Source organism: Thunnus albacares, chromosome 20, assembly GCF_914725855.1.
Source record: "Thunnus albacares chromosome 20, fThuAlb1.1, whole genome shotgun sequence".
NCBI classification, from domain to species: domain Eukaryota; kingdom Metazoa; phylum Chordata; class Actinopteri; order Scombriformes; family Scombridae; genus Thunnus; species Thunnus albacares.
This window is the reverse complement of record NC_058125.1, coordinates 22,908,275-22,928,156: the sequence shown is the minus strand read 5'-3', so window position 1 is coordinate 22,928,156 and position 19,882 is coordinate 22,908,275. Positions and strand designations below refer to the sequence as shown.

The 19,882-nt window shown below is 36.8% G+C and overlaps 2 protein-coding genes across 2 annotated transcripts; one reads left to right on the top strand and one right to left on the bottom strand.

The window, feature by feature from the left end:
- Positions 1-994: 994 nt before the first annotated feature.
- On the bottom strand, positions 995-9,049 carry prr15lb (proline rich 15 like b). Its single transcript, XM_044337276.1, has 2 exons — positions 8,807-9,049; positions 995-2,796 (listed from the first exon to the last, which is right to left on the bottom strand). Exon 2 carries the CDS (start codon positions 2,767-2,769, stop codon positions 2,434-2,436), a length of 336 nt encoding a protein of 111 aa, XP_044193211.1. The 5' UTR covers positions 2,770-2,796; positions 8,807-9,049; the 3' UTR covers positions 995-2,433.
- A 2,682-nt stretch (positions 9,050-11,731) lies between these two features.
- On the top strand, positions 11,732-19,024 carry cdk5rap3 (CDK5 regulatory subunit associated protein 3). The gene is made up of 14 exons (XM_044338481.1): positions 11,732-11,899; positions 12,135-12,180; positions 12,901-13,032; positions 13,813-13,913; positions 14,056-14,104; positions 14,531-14,709; positions 14,842-14,978; positions 15,480-15,624; positions 15,969-16,076; positions 16,232-16,313; positions 16,409-16,497; positions 18,091-18,296; positions 18,445-18,616; positions 18,886-19,024. The coding sequence occupies exons 1-14, from the start codon at positions 11,894-11,896 to the stop codon at positions 18,949-18,951; spliced, it is 1,518 nt and encodes a 505-aa protein (XP_044194416.1). The 5' UTR covers positions 11,732-11,893; the 3' UTR covers positions 18,952-19,024.
- The last annotated feature ends 858 nt before the right edge of the window (positions 19,025-19,882 follow it).

Sequence of the window (19,882 nt, the reverse complement as noted above, 5' to 3'; positions counted from 1 at the left end):
CTAAGTGTGTTTTGTGGCCAGCAGATGTCAGCAGTGCAACATTTGAGAATATGAAAGATCAATGAAACAGAAGTATTTTCAGACTCAACAGAAGAAATATACTGTAGTCACTGGAAACACTGCCAGCTGATTAGAGGGTTTTTATGGATGACTAAATAGCACATTCAGTCAGTCTGTGAACTGACGTATTGTACTGAATGTCTTATCACAAAATGTAGAAGCAAGGCACCTGCTATCAAATGTCAGTGTCTGATTACTATCTCCATGTCAACAAAACCAGCCAACACAGACTCAGATGAAATAACAGACTTGCCCCGGGGAACCTAAAAGAATGATGTCACACAGATTAACATGTGGTAACTGCTCAGTATGTTGTGTTTTTCACTCCATATGTTTACATAAGGAGGGTAGTTTATTAAAAAGCAATTGGATAACACCAAAATATTGATTCATGTGAGTTTAAATGATTAATACCAGCTAGCCTTAGCTTATAATTGTTAATAATTATGATATGATGTATGTAATGGTCACTTGATTTATGGTTGAAAAATATTGATTTGTGCTATCTTAACAAGTCAGCCAACAACCTCATAATATTTTTAGCTTATTGCTATGGAGATATGAATAACAGTTAATCAAAACAGTTTTGAGCCACTAGAATGCACTTTGGACATAAATAGCAAGCTATGAGTTAGCAAGCTGACAAGTAATGTTAGCATAACCGTTTAAAACTAATGAGTTAAAGCAAAAAGGGAAACCACTAAATTAGCTTCTTTAAAATTGAATAAATACTCTAACGAAAATTTGCCTAAGAAAAATAAAAAATATTCATTAATGCACGTTTAAATGGTTAATATCAGCTAGTTTTAGCTCATAATTGGTAATAATTGTGAGAAGTTGGTAGGTTTTTGATGAGTGACCCCTCTCACAATAGTCACTTGATTTATGGTTGAAAATGCTGATTCATACGTTTTTAACAAGTCAGGCAACAAGCTCACAATATTTTCAGTTTATTGCTATGGAGAAATTAATCAAAACAGTTTTGAGTTAAATACACTTTGTACATAAACAGCAAGCTAACATGAGTTAGCGCGATGACAATGTTAGCTTAGCTGTTCAAAACTAGAACGGTGAGCTAAAGCAAAAACCGCTAAATTAGCTTAATTAAAACTACATAAATACACTGTCTAACAAAAGTTTCTCTGCTAATTTTTTAAAGAAATGGTCTGAAAACACAAAAGTATTGAAGTTTAAATGGTTGACATCAGCTAACGTTAGCTTTGGCTTTTAATTGGTAATAATTGTGATAAGTTGATAGGTTTTTGATGAGTGACCCCTCTCATATTATTCATTTGATTTAAGGTTAACATTGGAAATGTCAATGTTAGCATAACTGATTAAAACTAAAACAGTGAGCAAAGCAAAAACAACGGGAAACCGTTAAGCTAGCTCCATTAAAACTGAATAAAAACACTTTCTACTAGTGGAGAGTTTCCCTGCTTAATGTTGGACATGAATATTTCAACTTCAAAACTCAGTGTAACTCTTTCCCAAACTGTAAACTAAATCTAATCCTATCCATAACTTTAAAGGTCAGACATACTGAACTTTTGGAAGAATAAATAACACTAATGTTGAAATAATTCAGCAAAATACCTCTTCTTGCAAATGCCAACACACAAACACAAAGTACTCCTTTATAATAACACATCCTGTTAAATTTATTAAAAACAAAATACACTTTTTTTTTTTTTTGCAGGATTTCAGAAAAGATGATATAAACAACAAATGTTAATTTAACAAATCTGTGGAGTATCCACAGTGTTTCAGAAACAGCCAGCAAAATCAAGCCTTAATTTGCTTTGGTTGTAAAAATGCAATAAAAATTTCCTGCCTTGGTTGCACTGTGCAAAGCTCTATCTTCCCTTGTGTACTGATTGTGTAGGACATAAAAAAGGAGGTTTTATTCCCAAACTCTACATCCATTATAATAAAAAAAAAAATTTAAATTGCAATCAAGTTTACAATTCATTCATAAGGATGTTTGCATGAGGTTAGGCAGTCACAGATCATTTTTGAAGATATGTAACAACAATATGAGGCCATAAAAGTTATTGAAAGAGTGTATTTTCAGTTTTGGAGTAACAATGTTTACAAAATTTCAAAGAAAAATGTCTCAAGTGCTTGTTTAGCCTCCCCTCACTTCTGTAAATGTCTGATGCTGATAGCAGTAGTTTGTTTAGGCATGAGTCCTCTGGTTACAGTATCTACCTGGGTGTGGTGCATGTTTATCCACCTCACACGTTGCAAATGTCGTGCCAATGTGGTTGTGCTAGTACATATTTTACCCCTTCAAGCTTTTATGAGTGTGACGCTGATGTATGACACAACTGTGATCAAGTATGTGCATTCTGGTGTTTGTGACCATGTTTGCTATTTTTCAGTCTTCATTTTATGGTTCTCGTCACTGAGGTTGTGCTCTGCGAACAGATTTGGGTTCTCCACCAGCGTGGCGCGGACCTTCTTCTTCTCCTTGAAGCGACCAGAGTGGGAGACCTTGACGTGGCGGCCTTTGGTGGCTGATTTATCTACAATCTTCTCCAGTCTGGCATTGAACTGGCTGTCCATACGGTCCGGAGGGGGATTATTGCTCGAGTGCTCTTTATTCCCAGTGTTGCTGCCATACTCGGCCGGGATCTCATACAGGACCTTGGATTCAGATTTCTTTTTGCGTGAGAAGGTCAGCTTCCACCAGCTTGAGTCAGCCATGGCACCGACAGAGACTGGAAGACTGACCTGTGTGGCACAGAGCAGACACTTAGGACTGAAGACAAACTGAAACAATTGTTATATGTGTTTGACATTAATATTTCAGTGAGCATAAGATATATTATATGCAATAGTTTGAGAGGGTTCCTCCTCTGCACATTTCAGATAACTGTTTCCTTGAAACATGTTGGGATGTTGGGACAATTACATTTATTGAAGGGATCATGTTGCCATCCTGCACAGACTTGTAGCTTCTGTATATCGTTGAGGACGCTAAGGTGATGTCCTCCATATCGTCTCTGAGAATTTGGGCATTTTTTAATAACCTGAGGAGAAGTTTACACCCTACAACTACACACAAATGACACATGGTGGGTTTTGAAGGCTGATTCTGATATTTTTTAGACTAAATATCTTTAAATTTGAATGTGTATAGACAAGGACTATTTGTCATGACGTACCATGTACTTGCCATGATGAAGGCCTTAATGGTTTAAACGCATAGGCATGTTTTTAACTATGACTAAGTAGCCATGAAGTATTAAAGGCTTTTTAAATTTATTTCCCTCTTGAGTGCCTCAGGTATTTTCAATAACTCTAGACTATTTATTTTATTTAACATATAATAAAGGTGCTCAGTATTTCTCATAAGGCTTTGAAACAACATTAGAAGAGATAAAATGTGGTGTTGATGATGAATTTGATGAAGCAAACTCTGTGAGACTGAAGCATCAGCATCTCCTACTGTTATAAAGTGGCTGGTAAATATACATTAACATGGTGGAACAAGTATTCATTTACTCTAATAAAAATGGCATCACTACAATGTAAAAATATTTCATTACAAGTAAGAAGAAGAAGAATTTATAGCACCTTTTTCAAAACCAGGGTTACAAAGTGCTTGACGAAGTGCAAACGCGAGCATCCAATGACAAAAGCAGATAATACATACTTTACTCAAAGACAAGCAAAAACTATTGAAAGAAGAAGTGAAAAAAAGTATTTAAGTAAGAGACCTGCATTCAAAAACTTTCAATAAACTGCACCTTAAGTATTAAAAGTAAAACTACTCATTATGGAGAAGAAATGCACCTTTCATTGTTAAATTTCCATATATTATATCATTATATTATTATTTCTGATGTATTAGTTTGATATGCAGTCAGTTGGTTTGTGTAAAGCAATATGTACAATCTTATATTTTGTATATAGAATCGTAATGTGTAAAGTAACGAGTAGCTATAGCTGTCAAATAAATAAAGTGGGGTAAAAAGTACAATATTTCCCTTTGAAATGTAGTACAGCACAAGTATGGAAATATTCAAATAAAGTACAGGTATGTCGACATTGTACTTAAGTTCAGAGTAAATAAACTTTTCATCACTGATCATAACCTTAAATGAAATTTCAAAATCAGGTGTAAATTTGGCCTTAATACAGTAGACCATGTAGTATGATTTGTATAGATTTGTATTAAATTAGTTTGATCTTAGAGCTGCAATGATTAGTTGATTAATTGATGAGTTGATCCACAGAAAATTTATCAACAATTATTTTGATAATCGGTTAATCGTTTCAGTTAGTTTTCAAGAAAAAAGTGCCAAAAATTCTCAACCTCTAACCTCTCAAATATGACGATTTTCTGTTTAATTTTATCATATATGTCACAAATTTTAATATCTTTGGGCTCTGAGACATTGTGAATATGTTTTTTTTCATCATTTTTAACATTTTGTTAACTAAATGATTAATTGATTAATCGAGAAAACAACCACTAGATGCAGCCCTACTTGAGCTCATGCTGACAAACGACACTGTGGCTCTGGATTCTCCTGTACTGGTCGCACCTATCAGACCCGTCCTTAGAGAGACGACAGTAATCCTGAATGGCGTCTTTTCATCGTTGCCACATTGAAGGTGTAACCTAATGGAGGGAAGGGGACACCTGACACTCTGCTCTCTGCTGATAAATTAATGAGCATCTGAAGAGTATCCTCTGTCCCTCCCCATGTGATCTGATATGAAGTCAGACTGATGAAGAAGCAAGCTGTTGTCTTAGTGATACTTCAGGAGCTCAGAAACTTGTTATATAACAGCATCACAAAGTATTTATGATTCCAGACACAGGAATTCAAATTTATGGACGCATGTAGACACACAGTCTACACCTGGCAGCCATAATTGCTCAAATAACTTCCTTATTAACTGAGTATTGATTCAGTCTTCGACGACATGAAGAGGATCATAAACAGGTGCATGATGTAATGTTTAAAAAATATCTTAAAGGGGACATATCATGCTTTTTGTTATTTTTATTCTGTTATGATGTTGGATGTTAAACACGGTCAAAGTTCATAAACTTGAAGTGAATATATGTAGAAATGCTCCCTGCAAATCAAAAGCCAGGGCTTCAGTCTGCTCTGAATGCTTCGTTTGCGGAGGTTTTTTCTACTTTGCCGACAAGCTGGTGTCGGCTTGTTGTACATGCCCATAAATGAATGTCTGTTACGTAACCTTTGTTGCTAAGGTTTTTCCGTGGGTGTTCGCATTGTCCACTTGCCTATTTTGAATCAGATTCAGGCTTGAACATGTACAGATGTATCTGAGAGGTTTATTTGAAGTAAAGAGCAAGAAAAAGAAGTGAAATCCTGCTACTACTGTTTGTTTACGTAGTCATCAGGAGGCGGGCCTTATAGAGACAGGAGCTAAAACAGCCTGTTTCAGACAGAGGCTGAACTGAGGGGCTGCATAAAGGGCCTGTATAAGATAAATAAGGAGTTTTCTGAACTGTAAATCATGCAAAGATATTCCAGTAGAGCCTGTAAATGTGCATGATATGTCCCCTTTAAATAAACACATCTAGAAACACTCATAACTGATGGAAACACCTGTACTTTGATGTTGGATTAAACAACTAGAGAGAGTTCTTAACTCAAAGTCTTATTAATGTCTTTTTTTCAGAGCTTTCAACCACATATCACAATCTTTATTAGCAGATTGAGTTGTAAAAAAATGGTAAGTGGATTTAATATTAAAAAAACCGTTTTTTTCCAAGGTCAAAGATGAACTTTCAGGGCGTTCTTGCAGCTTAGTAGTCATGGTACCTATGATAGGTTTATTCTGGCGGGGGAACCTTTGTTGCATGTCAAACCCCTCCAACTCTCTCCCCCCATGTTTCCTGTCTTTATCGCCAATGTCAACTGTCAAACAAAAGCAACTAAGAATGAATTTTGATGGTCTTCTAAAGGAAGTTTTATTCAAACACTTAAAATTGGTTACAACATCACATCATGCTAAATAATTTCACGTGGAAAAGTAACACATAAGTAACACTGGACATCCCCTCAGTCCATTTTTCACTTTTTTTTATGGTTGCAGGTCCAGGACTCTTAGGTGGAAAATGACACATTTTAGCAGAAGTTTTGTCCCCTCTGCTATAGCGGCTTTCAATTCCATAACCTGCTAATCAGATCACACTTACAGTAGTCTTTTTGTCTGAATGTATGCACTCGTATGTAGTGGTGAAATTGTTTGATTGGTTGTTTTTTTGTTTTTGTTTTTTTGCATAATGCACACTGTGGAGACAAATTTCTGCTTGAGGATAACAATTATATCTATCTATCACACAAAACCAAACTCTCTAATCGTAACCATGCCATAACACACCATATATAATAAGTTTATCATCAAAGTAGTGAAGCTTTTAAATTACGGATTGTAGTACGGCATCCAAGTACATTTAAAACAAGAATAAACTTCAAACTTTGAACTGCAAATGAAATAAAAATAGTATAGATAAACAAAAGTTTCATCAACGCAACACGTTCCAGTGCACGAGGGCTGACAGGAACTACACAAATCCTCTTCTGGTCTGCTCATTTTTATCATGGAGCACCTATGCAAATAAAGGGTACATGCCCTTTGCAGAAACACTCATCTTACTCTTATCTGAACCATGTGATATTAGTCACCAGGCACACACAGGTAGTGCAAAGGTTCAAGACACAGTGTTGGAAACAACTGGCGAGATTTTTGATGTAATGTTGTGATAGAGTTTGAAGTAACTTTAAGCGTGTAATTTTACACTTTGAACACTTACATAAGAGCCTTTGTGCTTTATTCTTCTGGACCTTAAGTTACGTCTTGGCCCATTAATGCTTAATTACACTTATTTCTGACCTGACACTCAGGTAACAGATCGTCTTGATGACCAAAAGGAGCTTTTGTGAGTTCCCCAGTGGCCGCAGAAACCATCTCATACCAAAGTGTTTACTTCAAGTGTTTAATTCAAGCACTAATTCTAAAATTAGCCCCCTTTTTTAAATTGTTCCTCCTTTTTTCTCTTGCTGAATTCACCGCCATTGATGTTGTTCAGTCTTTAACAAAAGGCAAGTTGCTCCATAACAAACGTTTGCAGAGCATTTACATAGTATTGTTGACTTTCCATCAGCCAGTTTCTGCAGAACAAACTAACTAAAGAGGCTAGAGCAGCACTTTCACACCACGTTAAGTAAAAGAACATAGCGTTACAATATGCACACATATTTCTTTTAGTATTCCATGTTTGTCTTAGATGTGACCTTTGAGACAAAAAAGCCATGTTGACTTAAAGGAGGCCCTCCATAGTTCTCTTTAATAAGTTACCATGTATTCTGTTATGTGAAGGTGAGCCGCTCAGCAAAGCCTCAGAGATCACAGCAGGGAAAGGAACACTGTGGCCACATTTGGAAATCACTAACCAGCTGCGAAGCCTTTGAATAACATAATGTTTGAGCTGTAGAGAGAAAGAGAGAGAGAGAGAGAGGAGGCTCCAAGGGCACCGAGGGCCGCGCTGCCCTCATAATTGAGCTGAAGGTTCATTAGATTCTCGGGTTTCGTCCCGTGTGCCAGCTTCACTGTTGACCCGTGGCAGCAAAGTTGAATGAGTTGCTGAAGAGCTTTTTGACGGATGTTTATAATAAAGTTAATATGGATAAACATGAGCGTCTATAATTCCTTTTAATTGTTTCTTCTCTGGTTGTTTCCAAGTGCCGTCACATCTATATAACAAGTGATAATGTATCTAATGGTTACATCAACAATAACCAATAAACATTAAAAAGTTATAAAGTCATTAAAGTTTAGTTTGGTGTGATCTTGGACTGATAAATGTGTATAATTCTCACTCATATAGTGTCACCAGCTCAAACTCAGCTATTGTTTTTTCATATAACTACATTTTCTAATATTTTAATTCCTTTTTTTAATGATATTTCATAAAGTCAGACACTGCCAGTCTCCTTCTTGTAGGGTTCCAACTGTGTCATGCATCATGTTTTACTGGCATCTTATTGTCTTCCGTCTGTAATTTTTAACCAACCCTTTATTGGTTTCGGAACATCTTGCCAAAGGACTGCAGTTGAAAATTAGCCAGCTGGCACATTTCCAGAAATGCTACTTAATGTGCATTGTCTTTTTGAATAAACAAATGAAATGTAATAAATAAATCTTTTTTTATTAATTGATTGGTCTATAAAACATCAGAATCCTGTAAAGATGTCTATCACAGTTTGCTGTAACTCAAGCTTTGTCCAACCAACAGTTCAAAACCCAAAAATATTCAATTTATTGTTATATGAGACAAGTAAAAGCAGCAAATTCTCACATTTCAGAACCTGGAACCACCAGATGTTTGGCGTTTTTGCTTGAACAATTACCTAAATGATTATTTGCTGATTTATTTTTTTGTCAATCAACTAGTCAATTAATTGCAAAATTGTTGTAGCTCTGCCATCTGGATAAAAGTTGGTGGACAACAATGAAAATAAGATGCAAACTTTATCGTCTTATACTCGACAAAGTTTGACATGTTGCATTTTATAAATGTAGGAGAAAGTTGTCAGTATTTTCAACCAAATGTGTTACTGTTACTGGATCTTATGTGAGGAAAATATGCATTGTGACACGTTACCGAGCACATAAAACACTAACAGGAACAGTTTGTTTAGTTTGTTAGACACATAAAATAGCCTTTAGGTGAACACATATGTTTTCTTACCTTGTTGACAACGAGCTGGCTGATGGAGATTCTCTCAGATGTGAAACTGTCCCGCCATGCTCATAAATTCTTTAACTCCTCTCTTTTTCTCTCTCTTTGTGTGTGTTTTATAATTCTTCTTCTCAGGTGATCGTGCACAGGTGCAGCATCTCTTCCTCTCTGCCTCTACCTCACCTTGTCCCTCTATACCCTCGACTCCACTCTAGCACACACCCTCCTCAAATACACACACACACACACACACATAAACACACCTTCAAACCCGCCCCAGCTAAGTGCATGAGTGACTAAATGTTGCAACCATGTGATTTAGTGAAACCTTTCTTCAGGCAGTCCGCACATCAAGATTACTGACGACAGAGTTAATGTGAACTTGAGAGGTGAGCAGCTTTCCAAAAACTGCAAATAAATTCCCTTTATCGGCCTCACTTTAAAAAAAACGATCCTGTTTTAATGTGGAGTTTGGATGCAGAATAAAGCCATCTTTGTATTTGAGTTTTCCCGTTCCTGTTACACAACTCTAAGTAATTACTTTAAGCTGGAGAGAGAGAGAGAGAGAGAGAGAACGACACGGAGAGAGGAAGGACTCTAAAAGATAATCTGGGTGAGGTGAGCGCCCCTGATGTTTTGCATAGGTTGCGTAAAATCACACACAGCGAATGGATGCTTACTTTGCAAGTTTGGTTAGCATTCAAATGACCTGATATTAGGCCATTTGAGAGACGCTGCTGCTGCACTTGCAGGGATTTAATGGGAGCTATTTTTACTTATATGCAGCTTGGAGTTCACGAGACATCAAAATGTTATGTTATTACTGTAGTTTTCAGTGAAAGAATATACAGTAAGGGATTTGTCTACAGTATGATGCTGTGGATGGGATTAATGACAAGAAAGGGGAATTACAGAAAGTCCCTTTTAACTCCTTAAAGGGGACATGTCATGTTTTATGTGATTTTCTGTTATTTCTATGCTGTTATGATGTCAGATGTCTCTGTTAAATGTGGTCAACTTTCCAAAACATGAGGTGAAAGTCAACAGCCAGGGCTTCAGCCTGCTTTGAACACTTCATTTGCAAAGTGGCTTCAACTTCTCCATCAAACTGACGTCAGATTGTTTGCACATGCCCACAAACGGCCGTCCATTCTGTATCCTTTGTTGCTGAGGTTGTTTCACGGTTTGTTCATGTTGTCTACTCACATATTTCAGAGCAGATTTGGGCTCCAACATGTACGGATGTATTTGAGAAGTTGAGTTTGAGTAAAGAACAAGAAAAAGAAGTGAAATCTGACTACTGTTGTTTCCTGAAACTGGCCAATCAGAACAGAGTGGGGTCATCGGGAGGGGGGTCTTAAAGAGACAGGAGCTATAACGGCCTGTTTCAGACAGAGGCTGAACTGAGGGGCTGCATAAAGAGCCTGTATAAGATAAATAAGGAGTTTCTTGAACTGTAAATCATGCAAAGATATTCCAGTAAAGCTTCAGAATATAAATATAACCTATAAATGTCCAGAATATGTCCTCTTTTCAGCTGGTGGGTCAATCATTACAAAAATTAAACCCACAGAACTCAATTTCAGATTCTAGTGGAGATCACAATGTATCCAAAGATACCAAATATATGAGGTTGAATTTCTTATCGTTTATGTCACCTGTTTTATTTCATTATTTATGTATTTATTTGTTTTAGCCTTGTTATTTCCCCTTTTGCCCCTGCGTTGTCTTTCCTGTTCCCAAAGCATCCATGAATACGAACATTATGATTAGTTATTGTATTTGTGTGTCTGTGGGTTGGATGTGGGTTCTTTATTGTCTTTGGATGGGTTGGTGTCTGCACATGCATTTCAATATAAAGCACACTGGGTATACTTGTAATGAAATGTGCTACATATATTCAAATTGCAGTGGTGGAAAGTAACTAAATACATTTACTGAAGCATTGTATTTATACTTTACTTGAGTATTTCCATGTGATGCTACTTTATACACCACTACATTTATTTGACAGCTTTAGTTACTTTTCAGATGAAGATTTGGCACAATGGATAATATAACAAGCTTTTAAAATACAACACATTGTTAAAGATGAAACCAGTGGTTTCCAACCTTTTTAGTTTTTGACATCTTACAAAAAGCAGTGTGTAGTCGGGGTCACATTTCACATGTCTATGAGTTGTAAACAGCTCCACCAAATAGTGATTTTTCCCTCTAAACTTCTCACATGCTTTCATTTCAATAAATGTTCAAATGATCCAATATTTCACCAAAAATCAAAGATTAGAGAAAAAGTCCAAAAAACTGAAAACAGATTTGTGTATCAGAACTTTGTTTTTTTCTTCTTTCCTCTCCCATTAATCATCTCATGACCCCTCAGATTTATCTGCTGACCCTTTGGAGGGGCCCGACCCCTAGGTTCGGAACCCCTGGACTAAACTAGCTAACTGTATATAAAGTAGTGTAAACTAGCTCCACCTCCAGCAGCTACAACAGTAACATGCTGCTCTAACACTGATGCTTCACTATTAATAATCTAATGATGTCATATATAATAATATATCAGTCAGAGGGACCAAACCACTACTTTTACTGCAATACTACATCAAGCTCATAATACTTATGTACTTTTACTGTAGTAGGATTTTTCATGCAGGACTTTGACTTGTACTGTAGTATTTTTACATTGTTGTATTGGTACTTTTACTTAAGTAAAGGATCTGAATACTTCTTCCACCACTGTCAAATTACCTGAGTTAAACTCCTCATCATCCTCAGTAGGCTCAGAGTCTGCAGACCATGAATGTATAGCTGCAGTCAGTTACAGGGCAACAGCGTCCTCTACCTGCTGCCCGCAGCTCTGCACCAATCAGGCTCTAAAACATCCACCAATCAGCTGCAGCTGTTAGCATAGTGAGCTGTGATTGGTCGACGGTAACATCGCCTCCGTTTACTGGCTCTCCTTCTCGTAACGTGTCATAAACACTGCAAACCGGACGCTGACAACAATCCTGGATTTAAAAAAGCTTGTAAATAAACTTATAATGAGCAGATAAAACATTGGAAGTGGTTTCGTTTTGATGAGGAGAAGAGACGATGGAGGTGAGCTGAAACAAACTCTGTCTAACTCGTTTTTATGAGCATGTTAGCTAGCGAGCTAACAGTCAGTTGTCTAAATGTTCTAAAAAATGAACATTTTCCAAAGCTTAGTAAAGAAAATAGTTTATTTCCGTTTTCCACGTAGCTGCTGTAACTCGCACAATAATGTAAATATTCGTCTCTGAGAGAAATAAAGTATGAATTATAAACATGTTAACGGTTTTCTTGCTTCCAACAGAATATTCAAAATCTTCCCATCGACATACAGACCAGCAAGCTTTTGGGTAAGACAAGCTATTCAAATATAAGTGTTTATTTTATGTGTCATGTGTAAAATTAAGGGCTTATGTTTACTGTTGCTGTTACTGTCCTGTGCAGTTTCTCCATCTGTTGCCTTCAACAGGTGATTAAAACGAGCTGACAGGTTAAAAACAGCAGTCAGGTGTCCATATGAACAGTGAAAGAGGTTTTCCTTGCTGTAATCATTCCTCCTGTTCATACTGGATATTAAAAGATCCTTCAAATGTGCTTTCAATGTAAGTGATGGAGGCCAAAATCCACAGTGTGCCCACACAGTCATTTAAAAGTTGATGTGAAGCTTATATAAGGCTTCAGCAGTCTTAGTTAGTCATATCAAGTGGATATCTGACACATTTACAGTCTTTTTAGCATCAAAATCCCTCTTTGTGTTTCCTTAGACAGTGTTTCCCTGTTGAGCTGCGGTGGAAGTATAGTAACAAAAAGAGGGACTTTGGCACTAAAAAGACTGTAACGTTGAAAGATATCTACTTGATTTGACTCATTTGGACGCTGAAGCTTCATATTAGCTTCAGATAAACTTTTAAATACATTTTTACACAGAAGGAGGACTGTGGATTTTGTCCCCCATCACTTATGTTGTAAGTGCATTATGAAGGGATCTGGGATTTGGACACTTGACTGTAGTTTTAAGACAGACTTGGAAAAATGATGAACTCGTCCCTTAAATCTTTCTGTGTCCACAGACTGGCTGCTGGATCGACGTCACTGTAACCTGAAATGGCAGAGTGCAGTGAAAGCGATCAGAGAGAAGATCAATGCTGCCATCCAGGACATGCCAGAGAACGAGGAGATCAAGCAGCTTCTCTCTGGCTCCTGTAGGTCTCACTAGTATTTGCCCCTCATCTATTATTATTATTAATATTATTATTACACTGGAGTCACAGCGCTAAAGCATACATTCACCTGAAAGATGAATACCTGATGATCCCTGAAAGATCCAGACTATCACTTAACATTTACCACAGTTTTCAAGACATTTCTAGAATCCACAAAGACTCTTAACCATCTGGACTTTTAAAAAACTGGTTAACGTGTACTACATAAAAATTTAATTTTCCTATTTGTACAAGCAATAATTAATAAAACCTATACACATAAAATGAACGTATTATATCAGTTATACTTGTTAATAGTATTTCCCACTATTTCATATTTTAATTTACAATAGTAAGTTTATTTTTTTCTTGTGTCATACAAAACAAGAAAGGAGATATGTCATTTTCAGCCACCATTTTTGTTTTTAAATATAATATATAAATAATATATATAATCGGAAAATAGTTGCAGCTTGGAAAACTTTTTTTTTGCCGTGCATTGGGCGGAATATTTTTTAATCCAGATGGTAAATCATCTTTTACTTTTATTCTGGAAATACCTTAAAGCTGTAAGTGTTGTCAAACAACCTGCTGGGCTCGTCAGATATTGTCAGACATTTATATTTTTCTGAAAAACAGATATTTAGCTTTCCAACTCTAATGTAATGATAATAAATGAGAGGCACAAACTATTTTGTCCTGCTCACTTTTTCTTTCTATGACTTATGGAAAAAGTCATTCTTATTTTTCAATGTTGTATTTTTTTGTTTTCATTGATAGACATTCACTACTTTCACTGCTTGAGGATCGTGGAGATACTGAAAGGAACAGAAGCTTCCTCTAAGAACATCTTTGGCAGATATTCATCTCAGAGGATGAAGGTGAGAAGATTCAAACAAGCTGCTGTTGTTTGTCTCATAGTGGATCACAAATCGATGGTCTGTGGGGATTTTTTGTCCTTTAATTCCTTTATTATAAATTCTAATATGATTTGGATTATAATTGTGTTTTCTGTTGTTACAGGACTGGCAGGAGATTGTTTCCCTTTATGAGGCAGATAATGTCTATCTGGGTGAGTGAAAACTATCTTCATCCTGGGTCACAGGATCATTACTGCTCTGCACCTTTCATGTGGTGACAAACAGGTCCACCAATTCACCAAGACCATTTTACCTGTTGTCAACCTTATCTCAACATCCGATAGTCTGTCAGTTTTAATTTTCGCTGCATTTTACATGATAGAAAGACTCTAATAAGCATATGGCAAGACTGATTCTGACCCCAAGACTTGTTATTGTTCTCCTCCAAAAAAACTGTGAGGTTTGGAAACTATTAAATCTAAAACTAGCTTTTTCTAAACTGTGAAAACAGTAGTTTTGTTGCTGCTGTTCAGGTTATCCTCACATCAGTAGCACAGGATATAGATGAATAAGATCCAGCTATAGAAACTTAACAATCGCCTTTATAAGTCTTTTAATAAAAAGAAATCTGTTCCCAGCGGAGGTGGCCAGCCTGCTGAGTCGCAACGTGAGCTATGAAGGACCGGCTCTGAGGAAGCAGCTGGCCAAAGCCCAGCAGCTGCAGCAGGAGCTGAGCAGGCGGGAAGTGGAGTGCCAGAGCTCAGCCGCAGACCTGAGGGAGCGCTACTATGCTGCCTGCAAACAGTACGGCATCAAAGTAAGTGCAAGAGTGTACACACATAAAACACCTACGCTGACACTGTGCAACACTCAGAATTATATATTATGTGCAGACTCTTGTTCTCTGTGCAGACCTTCATCATCCTGATGCTTTTTTTGCTTCTGCCAGGGAGAAAATGTTCCTCGTGAGCTGCAGGCCCTGGTGAAAGACTTACCAACGGTTCTCGACGACGTCGGGAAGGACACAGCGAAGTTAGAGGAGCAAATTCAACTTTACACCGCCTTCACAAACTTTGTATGCGAGTGGTGAGTATGAAATCAAAACACAGATTACTTGTTACTTGTTATTCTGCTTCTCTGTGTCTCCCAACCCCCCCCCCCCCCCTCCTTCTTTCTCTCTCAACCCAACCGGTCTAGGCAGAGCCCGGTCCTGCTTGAGGTTTCTTCCCGTTAAAGGAGGGTTTTTCTTCGCTGCTGTCGCCAAGTGCTTGCTCATGGGGGAATTGTTGGGTCTCTGTAAATTAAAGAGCGCAGTCTAGACCTGCTCTATATGAAAAGTGCTCTGGGATGACTCCTGTAGTGATTTAGCACTATTTAATAAAATTGAATTGAATTTTTCCCGTAGTTTCTGCACTGTGCAGCTCAGCCACATATACAATAAACCTGTTGTTAGATGTATGAGGCTTAATAAAGTGTAAAACCCTTCAAATAAAACTTCACAAAATGTCTCTGTTCTATTAAACTATAAAAACAATAAGAGTTTTTTAAAATTTCTTGTCACATGAGCTCACATGTTTCTATTTGTAGGTCTGACTCTGTGCTGCCCTTGCTGACATTTGCCCAGAGGAGAGGAAACGTAACGTTTTATGAGTGGAGAACGGGGAAAGCCCCCACAGTTGTTGAGAAGCCCGTTGTGGAGGAGGCAACTCCTGATACAGTCACAGAGGACACGGTTGGTTGTATTTCTCTGTATTATGTTCAGATTAGGGCCATATTACAGAAGCTTTCTGTGTTAGATCTAAAGAAACAACCACTTAATTTATAAATGTGTAAATCTGTCATATTTTGTTACACAGTCCAAATTGCTAAATCAGGCCCTAATTTAAATTATCACAGTCACTAAACAGATCTCAGTGTTAGGACATTTGTATAATTCAGCCCCAGGACTCATGTGGCAGATCTTTATACAATGTGACTTATTCAACAAATGTCAAAAATGGTCAAAGAAATCTTTTGATGTATCCATTCACAGCTGATTTTCTTCACCTGTGTTTGTGTTTTTAAAACCTGCTCTAGATTGACTGGGGTGACTTCGGCAAAGGAGCGGACACTCAGGGTGTGACCTCTGCCATCACAGTGGAGGATGGGATCGACTGGGGGATCAGTCTGGAGCCGAGCTCTGAGGTATGAAGCCTAAACACATTTCTGTTCTCATTTTATACACATAGATTTTGCTCACCTTATATTATTTAACTATTAATATCTAGTTAATGAGAACAATCTCTACAAAAAGTGTATATTCCTCTAATATACCAGTTTCTGTCTGTCTCGCTCTACAGGACACTGGTGCAGGCGGTATTGACTGGGGTGACAGTGAAGTTGCTCCCATTGAAATTGAAATCGTAGATGCGGGCACAGACTGTAAGAACTTTTTAACAAATCGACATTATGTCTTCAGCCAAACTTCTCAGCTGTTAAAATGTATGTTAGCTAAAGACGAATGTGTCCTCTCGTAGGTCCTGATGGGGTGGCAAGAGGAGAAGATGCTTTAAGTATACTGGAGAACTCCCAGTCACGCAGCCAGTTCATTGATGAGCTAATGGAGGTAAAGACTATAGTCATCCAGTGTCACATTACCCTTCAGAGACTGTGCTTCCCTTTGATTTTTGTGTAAAAGATAACAGGATTGTGACAGTGTGGTGTTACAGTAGGAATGTCAGACATTCAAACAATTTATAGTCCAAAAACCAACAAAGATACAGAGTAGAGTCCAGACGACTAATGATTATTTTTATTATGAAATGATCTACTGAGTATTTTTTGGGTTATTCCTGTAGTAAATAATAGAAAATGGTGAGAGGTGCCATCAGCTCAAAGGTAATGTCTTTAAATTGCTGGTTTTGTTCCCACAATTCAAAACCCAAAGATAATCAATTTACAGTGATATAAAACACAGAAAAAACTGCTAATTCTTACATTTTCAAAGCTAGAATCAATGACTGTCTGGCATTTTTGTGTGATAAATTACTTAAGAAGAAAAAAAAAAAGATTATCAAAATGGATTAATCATTTCAGTTGCTGATAAATTTTAATAATTTCGACTTTTCGACTTTTGACTGACTCACATCTGCAGAACATAACTTGACACCTTTCTATAATGTATTTTAAAAGCCCATCTAGGGACGGACATTGCAAACTAGTTTAGGCTATAAATACTGTGATATGTGGAAGTTCATGCTCTATACTTGTCCCTATACAAATAAACATTAAATAAATAAATCTAAAAATGACAAATGAGTAGAATATTATTAGATGTGGATGGTTTGCTTTTGCAGATTATGATGACTTACACGAAACAGGATCATGTACAGTATGTGGATACATAAAGCTGCTATAATCAGTATATAAATGTTAACAATAGATCAATCAACTGTACTGTATATGTGACGGGTTGCTTGTAGTGATGAACGTACAGAGAATTCTCATCTGTTCCCTTCAGCTCTATGGAGATTTATAGCATCTTTCAGCTCCTTGTTTTGGTTTTACAGCCTGAAACTTCACCCTTGTGGTTCACTCTCATCGTTTTTGTTGTTTTTCATCAAAAAAAGCAACACACTGTACACAACCTGCAGGGCTTTAAACAGCAGACAGACAAAGTGAGCATCTAGCTGTTAAGCAAGATATTTCCCTCAGGAGTTGACCAAAGTTTGTTATATCAACTTTATGAAGTGATAATATGTCAACGTTGGCAACATGTTTCTGCTGCCACCATGTGGACATAAAACATTACTGCAGGTTTGAATCTTTTTTGTAGGTAGTAATTAAATATGTTTACGTGTGCAAATTCAAAACCAGTTTTCGAGAACCGCAGACCACAAGCGCCACTGGTTTACAGCACACAAGCAACAAATATTAGTGCAGAGAACTCACAGTATTTGTTTTAACTTGCAGGGAGAAGCAGGTACAGTCACAGAAAAGCAGGTTAAATGGAAATTAATACATGTGTAATAATAATAATAATAACTTTATTTGTACAGCACCTTTCAAAACAATTAAACAATGCTTCACAGAACAATGAAACACTAAAAGCATAAATAAAATGTGGAATAAAATAAAAACAAAGCATATTTTATTTGTATTTGTTATTGAGTTCATACAAAAAACAAAGTAGTGACGCTGGTTTTGTGTGTCGGTGCAGCTGGAAGTTTTCCTCACCCAGCGCATGAGTGAGATGGGAGAAGAGGCCGATGTGGTTGCCATGAGCCAGTTCCAGCTGGCCCCCTCCGTCATCCAAGGCCAAACCCGCGAACACGTCCAGAAGATGCTGTCAGTGGTGCAGGACCTTCTGGGCCGGCTGACCTCCCTTCGGATGCAGCACCTGTTTATGATCCAGGCGTCGCCACGGTACGCCGCCACAGCTGATCATAACAATATCAGCCGCAGTCAGCACAGAGTCTGATGTTACTTGAGTAGAAAGAATTGACATTTGCTCCTGAAACGTTACAAATGTGCTTTTTCTCATTCTTCTTCATATGAAATGTGTGTGTTTTAGGTATGTTGAACGTGTGTCAGAGGTGCTGAGACAGAAACTGAAGCAGGCAGACATTCTGGTACTGAAGAGCTCCACGATGGTTGAGAGACGGCAGGAAGCCCTGGAGGAGCAGTCCAGACTGGAGCCTCGTGTTGACCTGCTGGCGGGATGCACCCGGGAACTCCAGAAACAGGTATTAAATTAATATTTTAATTTATTTATGTGCACAGGTTGGTTATTATACAGCAGAGATGATAAACGTACAGTCAAGGTCAGTGCAGTTTATTTCTCATCGCTTAGAAATCAATAAACCAAGGAAGCAGATAATCAAGTTCTGTAAATTTAAACACTTGTCATGAGATCATTACATCTGTGTTAGAAGCCTTATAGCTGAGACTCATCAGTAATAATGAGTATTATTGCCAATAATGACTGACTGTCTACTGTCATTTGTATTTGCAGATTGAAGCAGATATTTCAAAGCGATACCACAACAGGCCCGTCAACCTCATGGGGGTCAATATATAACGAGACCCACAGACTCCACAAAAGTATTTTGTCATGATCTACAAGGAGAAATAAAAGTGGTATTTAATTTAAAGTCTTGTGTCAAGATAAATATTTTGGATTAATACTGGGTAAGAAACATTTTAAAAACCATTTTTAACAGACCTGTTTTGACTGATCAACAAATTACTGTTTGTTGATTAAACCTGATTAATGTTTTCATATTTATTTTCATATTTTAAGCAACAGTAATTTGTAATACTTATAAGATCCCGATGGTGATGTATATAATTTACAGTTACCTGCAAAAATTCATAAACCAAGAAATAGTAAAAAATCTAAATGCAAATCTACAGTATGTGACTCATGCATGTGTTTTGTATGAGTGTCTGTATAATATTAATAATTCTGTAAGTGCAGATTTTTTTTAATTTTTATTTATCCATTTATGAATGCATCCTCTAAATGCTTGGTTAAATTAGTTTTTACAGAAAAACAAATCCTTTTATATTATTTTATATCACATATAGAGTAAAAACAAGATGTGCATGGCACCATTATTATTTCATATAAAACAAGTGAATTACTTACCTTATTACATTGTGAATAAAACACAAATAATTCTTGTGGGAGGATAAAAATAAAGCATTGTTATCCTACTTAAATATCTTTCAGCAGGACATTTTTTATTACAGGTAAGATGAAGAGACTTTATGTAACTTCCAAAGTCTATTATGAATAATTCATAAGATGGGTTTTATTTTGAATAATTTGGGCTTATGAATATGAAATTAATCAGAATCTGAAAAGTGTTGTATTGTATACTTATAGTAATAGTGTAAAATAATATTTGTGACTCAAAAATTAAATGAATGCTTTTATGTATGTACAATTATAAAATATCTAAAAGTCTTGAGTCTAAATTCTGCAATGTACTTTTTAAATCTTTATT

Coding starts and splice junctions, on each gene's coding strand:
- prr15lb (XM_044337276.1), bottom strand. CDS start 2,769: ATGGCTGACTCAAGCTGGTGGAAGCTGACCTTCTCACGCAAAAAGAAA.
- cdk5rap3 (XM_044338481.1), top strand. Junction 16,077..16,231: donor GTCTGGAGCCGAGCTCTGAG/GTATGAAGCCTA, acceptor CTCGCTCTACAG/GACACTGGTGCAGGCGGTAT. Junction 16,314..16,408: donor CGTAGATGCGGGCACAGACT/GTAAGAACTTTT, acceptor GTCCTCTCGTAG/GTCCTGATGGGGTGGCAAGA.